Below are 18,128 nucleotides of genomic sequence, written 5' to 3' on the forward strand. Positions count from 1 at the left end.
GCACTCTGGGTCCTTGATGTTGAATTCCAAATGGTTATGGATTTTAAGCAGGGTGGCTTGAGGTATATAATGCAGACCAGTGTTTGGATAGGACCTGCACATTGCAGCGAGGTTATGTGGAGGTATGATCATTCGGGTTAGATTCGTGTGTTCTGGTTCTACGGTGTGCGATGGGTTCTTAGCACCGTGTTGTGGTGGTACTAGTGAGCTTGCGGTACAGCTCTTTCATTTCAGTTATTTTCCATGATTTGAGGACATGTAGACTGTTGCTTATTGGTGCACGGGTTGCACGAGTTGTGGCTTGAGATTGTATCGAGGTGTCATATCACTAGAGTAGCCGTATTGGATGAGATGAGGTCATTGGGATCTTGAATAAATACTATTCGATTTGGTTTCAGCATGTTGGAAGGATAATCTCGGGATTTAGAAGTTTACTATGGTCCTTGCCAAAGGAGAGGGAGCTTCATGGATGGTTGATCTGAGGAATGGTTATGACTTTCTGCGTGTTTCCTTCATCATTGGCAGTATACGAAAGTGTTGGAATGAGGCTTTGTTTGAAAGAAGGTTTATTACCGGTATTGGGTTGTTTGAGCAGCTGCTGTGATAAGAAGTTATCGCTACGAGTGGTTGAGCTATGTGGTATATCAGGTGATTACATCTTGGGTTACGGATATGGGTTGAAACAGCTTGTTCAGACTTATCCAGAGTATACATGTGAGGTTCTGATCTTATAGATAATTTCGGAAGTGGAAATTTGGTTCTAAGGTTAATGGGATAGGATGGATTGTGACATTTCAGTTATGTTGTGCTGTCGGACCTATATGGGATAGGGTGACGTGGGATCACCCCCGAATATGTGTACGGTAAGGTTACACATCGATTTGATGGTTTTCAGAACAACTCTGGGCACGTTCGAGGACGAACGTATGTTTAAATGGGGGAGGATGTAACGACCCGACCGGTCGTTTTGAGCATTTTCACTTTGCTCGCCAGTTCTCGGGCATGGCTAGCCCCGTATGATGTATTATGACTTATGTAAATCGTCGGTTTTGGTTTTCAGGATAATCGGAACAGATTTGGAAGAACAATTCTCAGCTTAAAGCTTTAAATTTGAAAGGTTTGACCAAGTTTTGACTTTTTAGTATATGATCCCGGATTTGGATTTTTTATGATTTGATTAGCTCCGTTAGGTGATTTTGGACTTGGGAGCGTGATCGGAATGTGATTTGGAGGTCCTTGGTAGAATTAGGCTTGAATTGGCGAAATTGAAAATTTTGGCGTTTCCGATTGGCAGTGGAAATTTTGATATCAGGGTCGGAATGGAATTCTGGAAATTGGAGTAGGTCCGTTGTGTCATTTGTGACGTGTGTGCAAAATTTCAGGTCATTCGGATGAGGTTTGATAGGTTTTTGCATCATTTGTGGAATTTGGAAGTTTGGAAATCCTTAGGCTTGAATCCGAGGGTGATTTGATGTTTTGATGTTGTTTTGAGCGTTCCGAAGGTTGGAACAAGTTTGAATGATGTTATGGGATGTGTTGTCTTGTTTTGTTGAGGTCACGAGGGCCTCGGGTGTGTTTCGGATGCTCAACGGGACATATTTGGACTTGAAAAGTTAGCAGTTTTGCTGGTATTTCTGTTGCAGAAGGTCCTTCTTCACGATCGCGGAGAGAATGACACGGTCGCGTAAGGGAAAGGTCTGAGGCTGCTTTCTTCTACGCGTTCGCGAACATGGGTCTGTGTTCGCATAGGGCGTGGCAGATGGAGCATCGCGTCTGCGTTGGTGAGCATGCGTTCGCGTAGTGTTGGGTCTAAGCTGAGGCAGCGTGGTTATCTCTTCGCGTTCGCGAGGTCGGTTCCGCGAACGCATAGTTCAGTAAGTGGTGCTTAACGCGATCGCGAAGTTTATTATGCGATCGCGTAGGGTCATTCAGGGGCATCTTTTTTTCTTCCTCTTCGCGATCGCGATGGTACTTCCGCGATCGCGATGGCTGTGTATCTGGGCAGAATGTTTAAAGTTCAAAACGAGGGTTTGAGTTCATAATTCCAAAATTCAATAAAGAGCTCGGGAGAAGACGATTTTAGAGGGGATTTTCAGAGGATTGATCGGGGTAAGTGTCCTTCACTCAAATTTGGTTAAATCCCATGATTATGTCTTGATCTTTATCATTTAATTTGGGAATTTGGGGTGAAAAATTGGGGAAAATGGAAGGAAATTTGGAGAGTTGATTTTGGGGATTTGGATGGCCATTTGATGTCGGATTTTGGTGAATTTGATATGGGTAGACTCGGGAGCGAATGGGTTTTCCAGTTTTGTAATTTTTATCGGATTCCGAGATGTGGGCTCGCGGGCCGGGTTTGAGCTAATTTCGAGATTTTGAGTTAATTTGATTATTTTCGCTTGGGCTTTGTTCCTTTAGCGTATATTGATGATAATATACTGATTCTGGTTAGATTCGGAGCATTTGGAGGCCGATTCAGGAGGCAAAGGCATCGCAGGTTAGAGTTCGGACCGGTTCGATGTAAGTAATGATTGTAAATGTTGTCCTGAGGGTATGAAACCCCGACTTTCACATCGTTGTGCTATTTTGTGGTGACGCACACGCTAGATGACGAGCGTGGGGTCGTGCACCATTGGGGATTGTGACTTGGTCAATCCCGTACGACTATTAAGTCGAGTATTTGATTGAAAACTGTTTGATATCATTGTGTTTTGGAAAGTATTACTATGTTTAGGGCTGAATGCCGTATTTGGGCCTTGTGCCAACTGTTTGGACCCTTAGGGGCTTTTTACTACTGTTTCCTCACTGTTTTTGATAATATTTACACTCAGTCATGCCACGCTTTCACTGATTTCATAACTCAGATTTTATTTACTCCTTTTGATTTTATAAATGTTATTTTGAGCCGAGTACCTGTTTTACTATTAGCCCAAGGGGCTTGAGTGAGATCTGACTGAGTGAGGCCGAGGGCCTGTGTTGTGAGGATACAATAGGATCATGCTACGCGCCGCAGCACGCGGTACTGATTTATGATATATGAGAGGCCGAGGGCCTGATTTATTATGCAACGATGTGGCTTGTTATGTGAGGCCGAGGGCCTGGTTGATTATGCCACGAGATGGCTTGTTATAGCGCTTGGGCTGTAGAAGCCCCTCCGGAGTCTGTACACTCCCAGTGAGCGTGGGTACCCAGTGTGAGTGATGTGATATTGCCCGATGGGCTGTTGTTGTTTCATGTTGTTGACCGAGGGGCTGATTACGAGAGATTGTGAGGTAGCCCGAGGGGCTGGTTCTGTTGATATTTTTCCCGAGGGGCGGTTTATGGTACATGTTTTGCCCGAGGGGCTGTTTACGGTTTTATCATTTTGACTCACTGTTTCTTCACTTATTTGAAACTATTGAAATATGTTTTAAAAGAAAAGGTTTTACTGAAATTGAGTTTGTTTTACGAGATAATTGAGTTCTGTACTGTTTTGGAAATGTACTGTATTTGCTGTAGTGCTGTGACGTGGAATTTTCTGTTTTCTTACTGCTCAGCTGCTTTTACTTTTATTACTTACTGAGTTGGCGTACTCACATTATTTCCTGCACCTTGTGTGTAGGTCCAGGAGTCTCGAGACGCAATAGTGAGTGCTGATCAGTCTTCCAGCAGGTCTCTGGAGTTGGCTAGGTAGCTGCTTGGCATTTGCAGCCCAACACTTCTCCTTCTTACCTTACTTAGATTGTCTTAGTATCTTATTTTCGGACTATGTTAGCTTTTCTTGTTCTTAGACGCGTTTGTAGTTGCTCGTGACTTGTGACACCCCGATGCCGGGCTGGTGTATTTATTCCGCACTGGTTATTTAGACTTATGTTATGAGATTACTTGTTAATTAATGCCTTAAAAATGGCCCTTATAGAATCATGGTTTTATTTGAGAGTTGTGTCGGCTGGCCTAGTTTTACGATAGGCGCCATCACGACCGGGTCGGTTCTAGGTTCGTGATAGGTTAATTAAAAGGGGAGGAGTGATATGGGCCGTTGATCTTAGAGATCAACGACCACGATTAGTCAGGGGTTTTGGGTCGGGTTAGTTAATTGGTTGGGCTGAGGGGTTATTTGGTTTGGGCTCTGATATTATTGGACTGGGGTTGGGGTAATTTAGGTATGAAATTAGGATGAATTTAGGGCCAGATTTTAACTACCCAATTTTTAACAAATAAATAATTTATAAACGTAGTAAATAAATAACAAAAATATCATTTGTGCATGAAAATGATTGAAAATAATTACTTAACCTTATAAAAATATAAAAAGTAATTTTCTGCATAAATAATATAATTATATATGCATATGGGCTATTATTGCAAAATGTGCAATTTAGCCATAAAAGTGCAAATGTAATTATAAAAAATGTACTGAAAAATATTTAAACATTATGTTGGTATAAACGATAAGTTAAGATGATCAAATAATCATAAAATGATTTGGAGGATAATTATTAGGTATTTATATATAATAAAATGCAGAAATAAATTGATTTAAAGTGTTTAAAAATTATGAAAAATTATAAAAAATATTTGTGTGTTCCTATAAATCAAATGATGATGCACATGCACTATTTTGAAAGTATATGTATATATATTCAGAATATGAGGGAAAAATTGGGTATCAACACTCATCATGCCTTTCATAGGAGAAACTCTGAGAAGAACCCTCTTACCCTCCATGAAAGCTACACTGCAAACCTTCCTATCAGCATAACTCTTTTGTCTGGACTATGTTGTACGAAGCCACTCCTGAATCAATTTCACCTTCTTCAAAGCATCACGAACTAGATCAGTGCCCAATTACCTAACCTCCCTAGGCTCAAACCAACCGACATGAGAAGATATTACCTCCCATATAAGTCCTCATACGGGGCTATCTGATTACTCGACTGGTAACTGTTATTGTAGTTAAACTCTGCTAACGGTAGAAACTGATCCATCTCATCCCTAAAATCAATGGTACATGCCTTCAACATATTCTCCAATATCTAAATGGACTATTCAAACTGCCCGTTCATTTTTAGATGAAATGCCGTACTCAACTCAGTCTCGTGCCCAACTCATGTTGCACTGCTCTCCAAATATGTGATGTAAACTGTGTGCCTCGATCCGAGATGATAGACACAGGCACACCATGCATGCAAAAAATCTCTCTAAGATAAATCCGAGCGAACTGCTCAGAGGTGTAAGAAGTCATGATCGGAATGAAATGTGCAGACTTGGTAAGTTTGTCCACAATAACCCATACAACAAAAAATCTCCTCAAGGCCTGTGGCAACCTGCTCACATCCAATTCACACCCTAATTAAAGGAATATGAAACGGTCGTTACAATAATAACACTCAACGCGAGTCAGGGTCGAATCCATAAGTAGTTTAGATTGGGTGTTAGGGTAAATACTTAAGAGAGCAACTCAAAAGAACTAAATTTAACTTCCAAATAAAAGTGTGTATCCATTTTTGCTAATTAAACTGCTAAGGATTTTTGACTAATCTAACAAACGAGTAGTAATTAAAATGTTTTTGAAGTCTTATCGAATAGAGAAAAGCCTAGGGTTGTAACCTTAACCTAGGTATAAACCTAATGGGTAAAGTAAATATATGCTTGCTTGGTATATCGAAATTGTTATGACTCTGAATACTCAAGTACTCACTCAAAACCTCTCGGTTAAGGAGCGATTATGCCCAATTTAGCTCTCTCGAGACCAAATGGGTAGCTATAAATGCAATTGAAAATTAGTCCAAGTTAGATTTTCCCTATCTCGGGTTCAAATCCTTTAATTAAACTAATCAATAACTCAGCTAGTTCAATTTCTTGTTAGCTAAGTTTACCTAGACTAAATTCCTCTTTCTCAAGTAAGAACAAAGTCAAATAGGCATGAACAAATGTTTGCAACTATCAACTCTAACATTAAAGTATAAATAAGGCCCAATAACACTAACCCAATCAATAGAAAATATAATATTAAACACCCATAATTTTTACACACTATAGATGGATCACAATCTTAGATAAAAATCTAGCTACTCGTGTTAATAGACACGAAAAGATGAAAAAAGAAGAAACTAAAAACACAAAACTAAAAAACTGGAAAGAGTAGATGATCCTCTCTAATTTTTGCTCAAAATTATTCAAATGGATAAAAATAACGAACTACTAGCTGCTACAATGAAAAGATGCCCTAAAAAGACATAAAGTCCTATTTATAGGGCTCCCAAAATCCCTGATAAAATTGCCCTTCGAAGGGTTCTGCGGCAGCACTTCAACTTCTGCAGTCCGCACTTTGTTGGGTTAATGTTGCATGCACTTTCAATCGGAGAAGTTCTGCGGTCGCCTTCAGCTTGTACGACCGCACTTGAATTTTTGCAGGCCGCATTTAAGGAGGCTTTAGACTTGTTCGATTGCTCATTCTCTAATCATTCAAGCTTGTGAGTGCGAATCTCTTTTGTGGACCAAGTGTGACCGCACATTTTAGTCTGCAGACCGCACTTCTTCCAAAAATCCTGAAGCTTCAGTTCTTCTTCTGCGGCTGCATTTCATCTTCTACAGATCGCACTTGCTTTTGCGGCCGCAAATGGAATTCTGCAGACCACACTTCTCTTAGCACTTCTCCCTTTGATAAACTTGGATAGAACATCTCCTTATTGAGTCATATTTCTTCATTGAGCTTACATTCTTCAACACACCTACAATTCAACCATATTTATTAGATTCAGAGACAAAAATCAGTACTTTCGGACTAAAAACTATAGCAATAAGGGACTAATAAGTGGTTAAAACCCACACATATCAACTCTACCAAACTTAAATCTTTGCTTGTCCTCAAGCAATTAGATTAGCCCCTCCTTCCCACATTGTATGATCATTTCAAGAAGTCACCCACAAGTCATTTATACCCATTTGGCTCCAACAATTGCCCACAACACTCATGCATTTTAAATAAGGTGTAAAATTTTTCAAAAAGGTGCAACTTGCTCATCTTATGTAATTCTAGTGAAATATTTGAGCCTCATGAGTTAACTTCATTAATCAAGGTTTCTTATTCTTTCATTTAAATCCTCATGTAAATCTCCATTAATCTAAGCATACTCAGTGCAAAATCAAATAATACTTTTTCGAGTTGTAATAAAGGTTTTTGGTCCGGGATAGAATACCATATGGGATACAAGTGGTTACACCCTTCCTTAAGAACTTCAAATCTCTTTTCTTGGCTCACATTTGTCAAACCCTTGGAGGTATTCCTTCTTCTTGGAGGCTAGAGAGACTTGCCATCACTCTTTGTTGACAATTTCATTCTTTTTCTCCCTTGATTTTTATGCTAGAGATACTTGGCTTACTCTATCTTGATCAATCTCCCTTTTCACATTACTTTCTTTTCTTTCTTTCTCTTATCATTTATTTTCTCTCTTTCTAATGCTTCGGTACCTCCTTTAGATTCCTCAGCTTTTCCCCTCAAACTTAAGCTTTGAGCCACATACTACATATGAGTGCTTAGAAGGCTTAGGGTGCCAAGAGGAGATCATGTTCAAATGGTGAAAGACTTAGGGCAAGGTTACCAAAAGAGAAAGACTCAAACGGGGTTGACTAGGGAAAATGATTGTAAGGTGGCAATTAAAATCTCAAACAATCAAAGGAAAGCCTACAATCATCTTTTCAAACTAAGCAAACTCAAAATTCCGCCTTGAAGCACATTCGGGGAAAGTTCTAGACTATTCACTCAAGCACTTGGACTAGCAACAAAATTTTACCTCACCTCTAATGAAAATAGATCGTAAAAGAAGATAGAGTCTAAAATCAACAATAACCACAATCGAGTCAAAGATCTCTATGGTTTGCACAACCACCTAATGATTATCATAAAACTAACTCAAGAGCCTCAAAGTCACTCTACTAGATTTACTTTTCTCCAAAATGATTCACAACAACCTTGTCTCAAACCATAAGCATGCGGTTAAGTATGTTAGTACCACATGAAGCATAAATAACCCATTTTCATAGAAGAACTGATTGGAGATTTTATTCATTACTACCTACGACTACTATTACCTAAACATGTAAAAGACTTATTCTCTTAAGAAAGTTGTCACACTATCCATCCTCGGAAAATGTCACCTAGTTCACACAAGAAACTACCTTTGGGAATAACCTTGGCATTAAGAAAACCAAAGGCTGATTACCAATAACAAAAAAGACAAGAATAATATTTACACTGCCAAAACAAATAAAATTACAGATTACTACTAAAATGTATCAAACTACTACAATAAACAAAATAAGTCATCCAATTATTACATTCCAGTATTATCAAATGTATCAATTAATCAAATTCTCCACCCCCAAATAAAAGTAAGCATTGTCCCCAATGCTTAACAAGACAAAATCAAAGAGCAGAGAGGGGCGAAGAAACTCCCTAAGCATCCTCAGTCATCATGGTATTACCAGTAGGGTAAGTTTGAGCCAGATCAGCTAGTTGGATGGTATCATCATCATCCATGGGAGCTGCTTGAGATATGAATATGTCACTCACCATAGTAGTAGTGCTAGATGCATGGCAAGGCTCCTCGGCCTGAGCGGTAGTGGAATCCTGAGAAGTCTGAGCTGGGTGAGACTGGGCAGGGTCAATTAGCATGTTAAACGGCAAGTTGCCTACCTCAGCTATCCTAGTCACTTCAGCCCGCATCAACTCAACTTACTTCTTGCTGGCTTGAGTTTTCTTCATCTTCTTCACCTGCTTGGTCAACCTCTCAATCATTGCACCATGCTGAACAAGTGTGTCCATAATCACCTTCTGGTTGTCCAAGACCTTACTAAGGTTCCCATCAATGTCAGAGGAGTATGACTGTGTAGAGGGCTACCCCGCAACTGCACTAGATAGCTCGAACAACTTTAACGGCTCAGCTGAAAAGGAAGGGATATCAGAGGGACTGGGTGCTACTACTACAGGATAATTAGACTGGCTAGTAGTAGTGGAAGGCTGGCAGATCTTCTTTGTGTTCCTAGGGTCTTGCAACTTATACAAATCAAAGGGGCCGGTTGGATTAATTTCCATATCAAATGGTCTGGACTCCACTTTGGCACATGTCAAGTACTCCATGATGGTGATGTGGTAGGAGTAGGAAGTGTTACCCTGTTGTGCTACTAAAGTGATATCGGCCAACATTATGGAACCCATATTTATTGGGTACCCGACCATGATAGAAGCCACTAGCATTGCTCTCCCCAAAGGTAAATTGTTTTCATTTTTGTTTAACCTCATACTTTTGACGTCGATTGCATTGTTTGTTAACTAACATAATCCCAAAGAGTTTATGATCCATCTAATAGGATAAGAGAGTTTTATTGAGGTGATAAGTTTCTTAAGAATTCAGGGTTATACAAATCAAAGAAACTACTTTTCGACGAAGTTTGCCAAAGGGAAGGGATTTCCATAGGCGTACTTTTGGGGTAAGAATAAGAGTGCTTAATATGATAATAGGCCCTATTATAAGGTATTTTAATCATACAATAATTTTTATGTTAAGCTTTAAAGTCAAGTAAGTTGTTAAACAAAAATTTACTAAAGTTGTCACAAGATACGTTCATAATCTTACTGAGATTTGGGTCAAATGTTACTGAGATTTTATCTCAATTTACTTGGAGTTATGGGGTGATGGACAACCATTTTTAATCTCTACGAGTCTAGTTTCTAATTCATTAAACCGTTCGTCGATACGATAGTGGAATAGAGAGATATTCATGTTTTTGTGAGACTGCACATGCAGCTCCATATGGGACTCACTTTGGATGATGGAAATATTGAGATATATATATCAAACGCCTACAGCCTATTTCATTTGTATTTTTCTAGTTCCAGACCTAAAATACTCCCAAACCCTCTCTAAGAGTTCTCATATGATCCAAAGCCATACTCAAAGGCAAACCAAGTAAATCCAACGTGAAGAATCCCGCAGTCGTCGTCTTATCGCTTTTCTCCTTATTGTGCTGATTTTGAAGACTCCTTGGAAGTGAAGTGATCTCTAAATTTGAGGTGTTCTTGTGCTTAGAGGTAAATTCCATCTTCTCCTTCTTGTTCTGAAGTTTATACAAGTTGTAGGACTGTTATTACTAAGAGGTTGTAAAGCAAATTCTTGGAGGAACTTGGAATTTTGTTGTTTGTTTGTGAGTTGCTCGTTTGGGACTGTAGGTTGGTGTTAAATTGCTAGATTTGGTTGGTTGTGTTGTTAAAATACGATATCTCTAGATGATTTTTAGGACACGTTAGGGTCATTATGAGTTTTTGGTGATGTCATTTGGTTTGACTAATTCTCCAGCGGTATTCATGGATTTGATGAACTAGGTGATCAAGCCTCATTTGAAATTTTTTGTGATAATGTTTATTGAGGACATCTTAGTGTACTTTCGTAGTAGAGAGGAGCATGAACAGCATTTGAGGATTGCACTTCAGACTTTGAAGGAGAAAAAGCTTTATGCTAAGTTTCCTAAGTGTGAGTTTTGGTTGAACTCAGTTGCATTCTTGGGTCACATAGTGTCTGGTGATGGTATCAAGGTTGATCCCAAGAAGATTGAGGTAGTTCAAAGTAGGCCTAGACATACTGCACCTACAAGGGATAAAAGTTTCTTGGTTTTGGCAGGATACTATTATTAGTTTGTTGTGGGGGTTTTCATCCATTGCAGCTCTATGACTAAGTAGACTCAAAAGGGTGTTCTTTTAGACGGTCCGATGAATGTGATGATAGTTATTAGAAGCCCAAGATTTCTTTGACTACAACCTAGTGTTGGTGTTGCACACATGTTCAGGGCCGTGCATGGTGTATTGTGATGCTTCATGCGTTGGTCTTGATGCAATGTTAGTGCAGGATGGTAGGGTGTTTGCTTATGCAACACAACAACTGAAGCTCCATGAGAAAAATAATCCAATTCTTGATTCTATGTTGGTAGTGATTGTTTCATACACTCAAGATTTTGAGGCATTACTTGTATGGTGTGTCATGTGAGGTCTACACCGATAATCGCTGTCTTTAAAATTTGTTCAAGTAGAAGGATTTAAATTTGAGGCAGTGGAGGTGACTTGAGTTGCTTAAGGATTATGATATCACTATCCTGTACCATACATGTATGACGAATGTGATAGCGGATTGCTTGAGTAGAAAGACAGAGCGTATGGGTAGTTTGGCATTTATTCCAGCTGAGAAGAGACATTTGGCAAGCCTTGGCCAATAGATTTGTGAGATTGGATATTTCTGAGCCTAATAGAGTTCTTGCTTGTATTGTTGATTAGTCGTCCTTATTTGAGGGCACTAAGGCTGCCAGTATGATGATCCTCATTTTTAGTGCTTAAGGATACAATGCAACATGGTGGTGCTAAGAAGGTGGTTATTGGAGATGATAGGGCTATGTGACTTCCGGGTCGGCTTTGTGTTCGTTGTAGGTTTAAGGGAGTTAATACTTCAGGAGGCTCACAGTTCGTGGTATTCTATTCATCTAGGTACTATGATGATGTATCGTAATTGCAACACTCTTGGTAGCGAAAGATGAAGAAGGACATCACTGGTCATGTTTCACAGTGTTTGAATCGCCAGCAGGTTAAGTATAAATATCAAAAACTAGGTGGTTTGACTCAGGAGATGGTTATATTGGAGTAAAAATAGGAGCGTATCACTATGGACTTCATGGTAGGGTTACCACGTATCTTGAGAATGTTTTATACTATTTGGATTATTATGGATAGGTTGACCAAGTTTTTACACTTCATACCAGTGTTGACTACTTATACTTCGGAGAAGTTAGCTATGATTTACATCCGAGAGGTAGTTCGTGCACAAGGGATGCCTATTTCTATCATTTTAGATCGTAGTACTCAGTTTACATCTCACTTTTGGAGAGTAGTACAATGGGACTTGGGTATGCAGGTTAAGCTAAGCACAACTTTTTACCTGCAGACTGTTGGTCAGTCCGAGTGGACTATTCAGATTCTTAAGGACATGTTGTGAGCCTGTGTGATTAACTTTGGAGGTCATTGGAATTATTTTTTGCCTTTGTCAGAGTTTGTTTACATTAATAATTCCAGCATTCAAATGGCTCCATATGAGGCTTTATATGGTCGACGATGCCATTTTTCTAGTGGTTGCTTTGAGCCTGGTGAGTCTAGGTTATTAGGTACAAACTTGGTACGTGATGCTTTGGAGAAGGTGAAGTTGATTTAAGAATGATGTAGCATTCATGGAGGGTGAGAAGGTACTTATGAAAGTTTCACCTATGAAGCGCGTGATGAGGTTTGGGAAGAAGTGCAATTTGATTTCGAAGTTTATTGGACCATTTGAGGTGTTGGAGAGAGTTGGTGAGGTTGCTTATAGGCTTGATTTGCCTCCTATACTAGCGGAATTACATCTAGTATTTTATGTTTATATTCTTTGGAGGTATAATGAAGATAAGTCACATGTTTTGGACTTCCGCACAACATATTTAGAAGAGAATTTGGACTACATAGAAGAGCCGGTAGCTATTTTGGATAGGCAGGTTCGGAAGCTAAGGCCAAAGGAGACTGCTTTGGTGGAGGTACTTTGGAAAGGGCGACTGAGTGAGGAGGCTACTTGGGAGACCGAGTCTATTATGTAGAGAAGATATTCATATCTTTTTAGTAGACTAGGTATATTTATAAACCCGTTCTAGAATCTCATTCTCATATTTGATGCTTTATGTAGGTTGATTTGATGTTTATAAGACATCCCGATATGGAGGATTTGTTTTTTGAAGAGTTCGGGAGTGCTTTGGAACACTTAGTTCCTAACTAGAGGCTTAAGATTGAAAGAGTACCAAAGTCAATATTGTGGCCAAACGACTCCAGATTGATGATTTAAAGGTTCCAATATGTTTGTATGATGATTTTATACTTGTACATATGTTTGGTTCAAGTATCGAGTGGCCCGAGGTTGATTCGACGCTTCTAGTTGAAAGTTGGAATTTTGAATTTAAGAAAATTTGAGAATTTTTGTTTGATTCTTGATTCTTGGTTTTGATATTATTTGTGGTGTTTCGAGCCCTTGGACAAGTTTGTATAAGATATATGAAATTTTTAGGACGATAGGACGAGTCTCGGGAGGCTCGGATGACTTTTCGGGTGGTTTCATATCATTTTGAGCTAAGTTGGAATTTTCTGGTGTAATCGCACCTATGATGCTATGTTTGCACCTACGATGGTCTCACCATCGGCCATGTTTTCGCAGCCGCGGAAAGGGATAGGGCTGGCCAGGGTTGCACATAAGGTGCTATGTTCGCACCTGCACTGTTGGGTTCGTACCTTGCAAGCTTTTCACCTACGGTGCTGGATTTTCTCCTGCGGTGGTCGCTATTCACTTATTGATTTCTCAAGTCGGGATTTTGCCTATTTGTATTATTTTTGACACCTAGACTTCGAGAGCAATCGATTTTTTAGGATATTTTTACCCAAATCTTAAGGGTAATTAATTCTTACTTAGATTTAATTATATATCTTGATTCCACATAGATTTATACACCAAAATGAGTAATCAACGAATAAAATTTGGAGACTTTGTCTAAAATATAAGAGAGTGTATTTTGAGGTTTTCACCGTTTGGACTCAGATTTGGAAACTAATCATATATTTAGATTCTTGGAGTTATTGGTACACTGGATCTATCCCAAGGCTCAGGTTTCGATCATATGGGCCCGGGTTGACTTTTGAGATTTGATTAAAGATTGAATCTTTAATATTTTGAATTTGTTTTTATGACTTTATTTGACCTTGTTATGTACTATTTGGCTAGATTTGAGTATTTAGAGGTCATGGATAGAGAAAAATTCATGATTGGAGGCTAAAGCTTGTAGGGAAAAGGAAGTATCTTGCCTAATCTTGAATTACGAGAAAATACCTTAGTATATATACGAGTGCCGTAGTTTATTCATGCTCGGGTAGACTATAGGCTTCTTATTGCCTTTTTAGTTGTGTGTTCTTTAAAATTATACTTTATTTGATTGTATGATCGCGTTGGCATACTTATTTAAGCCAGGGATCATGTTTAGGCTTATGATATCTTTATTTGGCATGACGACCTATTCTTGAGATGTTGATATATATGATTTGGCCGTAGTCATAACTTACATCTTGAGCATACATATGCACCTCTATTTGTTATGTCCTTATACATATTTATTATCCATTGAGCATATGAATATATCCTTGGAGATGGAGAGAAACCTCAACTCGCCTTTAACCGATTGTTCAAGTTTTTCCTCTAACAATCCTTGTAGCCAACGCTCCAAAATCTATATTTATGGGGTTTAAAACCATTAACTTAAATTTTCTTATTCAACTGATTTTCTTCTTCAAGTTCATATTTAGCCATTAATAGATTTTTGTAACATTTTTCCCTCAATTCTTACATATTCCATAATATCTAGTCATAATCCATCGTAAAGTTACTAACTTTAATTCTAGGAAGTAACAAAATATACCTTCAACAATACCTCCATAACCTCTAGGTTTGGGTCTTGAAAAACTCTTTCAATCCTTGATGAAGACCTAGGAATTTTGAATTTCTAGGTGTTAAACAATGTTAATATAATATTTTTAACTTGAAACTTATTGAAAACTCACCTTGGATGATCTTGACTTAATATCTCCTTGAACGTAATAAATCCTAACTCTTGAGGGTAGTAATAACGAGAAACATATCGTTTTTGGACGTTTTATAGGCATGGTATAACCATTGCCATGATTTGCCTGGTCCAGTCAGCCTCCCTTATATGCTACTAACTAAAATTTTTAATCGTTTAATCGTAGCCATGGTCGGACGCCACGGTTTGAACTATTGTTCATAGTTGTCTTAGAGGTCAGGTCCGCTTCAATAAAAAGATCATAACGTTTTATAGGAATGCCAGAATGACAAAGAAATTGAAGTTCTAGAAACTAGATTCAAAGAGATTTCATTTGATATATTAGTTATAGCTCAATTCATTATATATTGGGGGATATGATCAGTTGAAGCTAGGGAATATATAACTAAAGTAATTTGCATTCCTTAAACAAAGCTAATTTATTCAAAACTACTTTTCCCTTATATTTAACATCCCTAAGGCCTTCCAAACATAAGATTTAGGTGCTATATACTTTCACCACTTTTCAATTTAGTGATAGATTACTACTGGGCCTTACAGGTCTGTAACGACTCGACCTATTATTTTGAGCTTTAGCATTCCGTTCGATGGATTGAGATCATGAGTAGCTACATAAGACGTATTGTGACTTGTTTGTATGGTTGGTTTCGATTCTCGAGCAGTTCAGGATGGATTTGGAAGAGTGATTTTCATTTTAGAAGCTTAAGTTGTAAGAGTTGACTAAAGTTTGACTTTTGTGTAGACAGCTCTGTAATAGAGTTTTGATGGTTCCAGTAGCTTCGTATGCTAATTTTGGACTTAGACGTATGTCCGTATTTGGATTGGTAGGTCTGTAGGTTGGTTTGGTATTTTTTGGCGGAAGTTGGAAAGTTGAAGGTTTGGAAGATTGAGAAGTTTGACCGAGAGTTGACTTTGTTGATACCGGATTCTGAATTCGGTATCGAGAGTTAGAGTATGGCCGTTTGTCATTTATGACTTGTGTGTAAATTTTGAGGTCATTCCGAGGTGTTTAGGTTTGTTCGTCGTTAGCTTTGAATTTGGAAAGTTCATTAGTTCATTAAGCGTGAATTGAGCTATGATTCGTACTTTTGATGTTGTTTTGTATAATTTAAGGCCTCGAGTAGGTTGACGTTATTATTTGGGATTGGTTGGTATGTTTGGACGGGATCCTAGGGGCCCTGGGTGTGTTTTAGATGCGCTACGTGCCATTTCTTCATGTTTTAAAGTTGCTGGTTTTCTTATGTCTGCAGTTCATCACATTCGCGGAAGTATGTTGTAACGACCCGACCGGTCATTTTATGTAAGTGCACCCCGTTTCCCCTTTTGATACTTCACACATGTGTGTTTATGATTTTATGACTTACGGGGTTGATTAGTTTCGTTCCGGGAAAATTTCGTGTTGATTTGGACCCTTTGATTCTTTACTTAGAAACTTAAGTTAGAAATGTTGACCAAACTTTGACTTTTATTTAAACGAACCTGGAACTGTGTTTCAATGACTCTGATAGCTTTGTATCGTGATTTGGACTTGGGCGTATGCCCGGAATTGAATTTGGAATTCCATATATTGAATTGTGTGGTTTTACCGAAATTTGGCACTTTAAAGTTGAAAAGTTTGACCGCAGGTTGAATATTAGCTTTTAAGCTCGGAATTTGATTTTGGGACTTGGAACAGGTCCGTTATGCTATTTAGAACTTGTCTGCAAAATTTGGTATCATTTGGAGATGAATTGATAGGATTCGGATGCTTAGTCACAATTCTAGTAGTTCTTGAACTTCTCTTTGAAATTCATGCATTTTAGTGTTCGATTCGTAGTTCTTAATGTTATTTTTGTGTTTTAATCGCGCGAGCAAGTTCGTATGATGTTTTTAGACTTGTGTGGATGTTTGGTTTGGAGCCCCGAGGGCTCGGATGAGTTTCGGACATGTTACAGAATGTTTTGGACAAAAAAATAGGATCTGGTGTGTATCGATGCCCCCTTTTTTTGTTTTAAAAGGCAAAATCGGGTTTACGATATTTAGGAGGACAACTCTTTTCCCTTTTGGGATTTGGGTTTTGTTTTGGCATTTGAAGAGTCGCCACCTAATGATTAAGTGCATTAGGACACAAAAAGGGGTTTTTGAGTTTGAAAACCCGAGTTTGGGTAAGGGCTAGAAATTATCTCGAGGGAAAGGTGTTAGGCACCCCCCAAGATCCACTAGTGTGGTTCCCGGCCATGTTTCAATTGTGACTTCACTTAACAAGTGAGCAAATAAGGGTTCAAATAGAGGGAGTTTTCACATAATATTGCAAGTAAAATGGAAATTTGAGGAGAGATAAAGAGGGCAGAAGTTTCAAGAAAGGATTTAAACAATAAATGAAAAAAATAAAATAAAGGGAAATGGGGGTCCTAGGTTTATAATCAATATGGATCACCCCACACAACACCCGGTAACCATTTATACACGTGGTGTTATCGCGTGGTCATCATATCCATATTCTACCCTTCCCACCCCATAAAGGTTATTAAACGCGTGAGTTGGTCACGAATACTTATTGCGTGCTATTACCCATCCCGTCCTATAAGTCCTGGAGGGTATTTAGGATCACTATTCCTACGTGGTGGGGACTAGGCTGAACCCTTAAGTTTAAAGGCAAAAATGCTAAGCGACATACATAACAAATAGGACTGCATATAAGGGGAACATACAAAGGCACATAGAGGCTCACAGATCCCTCCACAAGTGAACTCATAATTAGCACATCTCAAACACATTTAAGGTCTCAAAGACAAGAGTTTTAAAAGCCGGAATGTTGAAATAAAACAGTGAGTTTCAGTGAAAGCAGAAGCTTAATTAAGACTAAGTGATTTCAAAAAATGCTCGGTTTTCAGAAATACGACTTGGGACAGTAGTAGGATTTAGAAGTATAAAGCAGTTTAGGAGTTAGTGAAAAGATAGATAAAATCGTTAAAACATTCTTTGTAAATAGAGTAGAGGCATGGAGATACATTAACTTGACGAGACGTAGGATAAATATTTTTGAAAATAATAGCAAGATTCTGGGCAGAAAAGGGTAACCTAGTAGAAAACATAGTAGAACAGATACACAATTTCGAGATCATTTAAAAGTAGGGCGAGAGTTTAGTAAAACAGAGTGAAATTCAAAAATAAGAATGGGAGCAGCAGAGTTCAAAATTAAAAGAGGCTAATTAGTCTTAAACTGGTAACCATATGATTAATCAACTCTTATTAGGCCTAAAGTTTGCCTAGGCGTCATATACATTGTCTGATTGTCTTAAAGAGTGGACATGTATATTTGATTCTGATTTAAAAAGAAAGGATACGCATAGTACTTGTGTTATTGGATTAAGCATGCTAATAGGCATTTTGACAATTGCAATCCAGATAAGTATAAAACTCTAAGCAGCAGGATGTCTAATGCACAGAAAAGTTCCTAAAACATGTTCTCTACTATGCCAATGCAG

At 38.5% G+C, this 18,128-nt stretch overlaps 1 protein-coding gene across 1 annotated transcript; it reads left to right on the forward strand.

Moving 5' to 3' along the window:
- Positions 1 to 12,246: 12,246 nt before the first annotated feature.
- LOC109209799 lies at positions 12,247 to 12,818 on the forward strand. Its single transcript, XM_019373137.1, has 2 exons — positions 12,247 to 12,582; positions 12,729 to 12,818. Exons 1-2 carry the CDS (start codon positions 12,247 to 12,249, stop codon positions 12,816 to 12,818), a joined length of 426 nt encoding a protein of 141 aa, XP_019228682.1.
- The last annotated feature ends 5,310 nt before the right edge of the window (positions 12,819 to 18,128 follow it).

Source organism: Nicotiana attenuata, unplaced genomic scaffold, assembly GCF_001879085.1.
Source record: "Nicotiana attenuata strain UT unplaced genomic scaffold, NIATTr2, whole genome shotgun sequence".
Taxonomy (NCBI): Eukaryota; Viridiplantae; Streptophyta; class Magnoliopsida; order Solanales; family Solanaceae; genus Nicotiana; species Nicotiana attenuata.

Excerpts from the sequence above, each read along its gene's own strand:
- LOC109209799 (XM_019373137.1), top strand. The coding sequence starts at position 12,247 with ATGGAGGGTGAGAAGGTACTTATGAAAGTTTCACCTATGAAGCGCGTG. Across the intron at positions 12,583-12,728 it reads AGGAGACTGCTTTGGTGGAG|GTTGATTTGATGTTTATAAG; the intron begins GTACTTTGGAAA and ends TGCTTTATGTAG.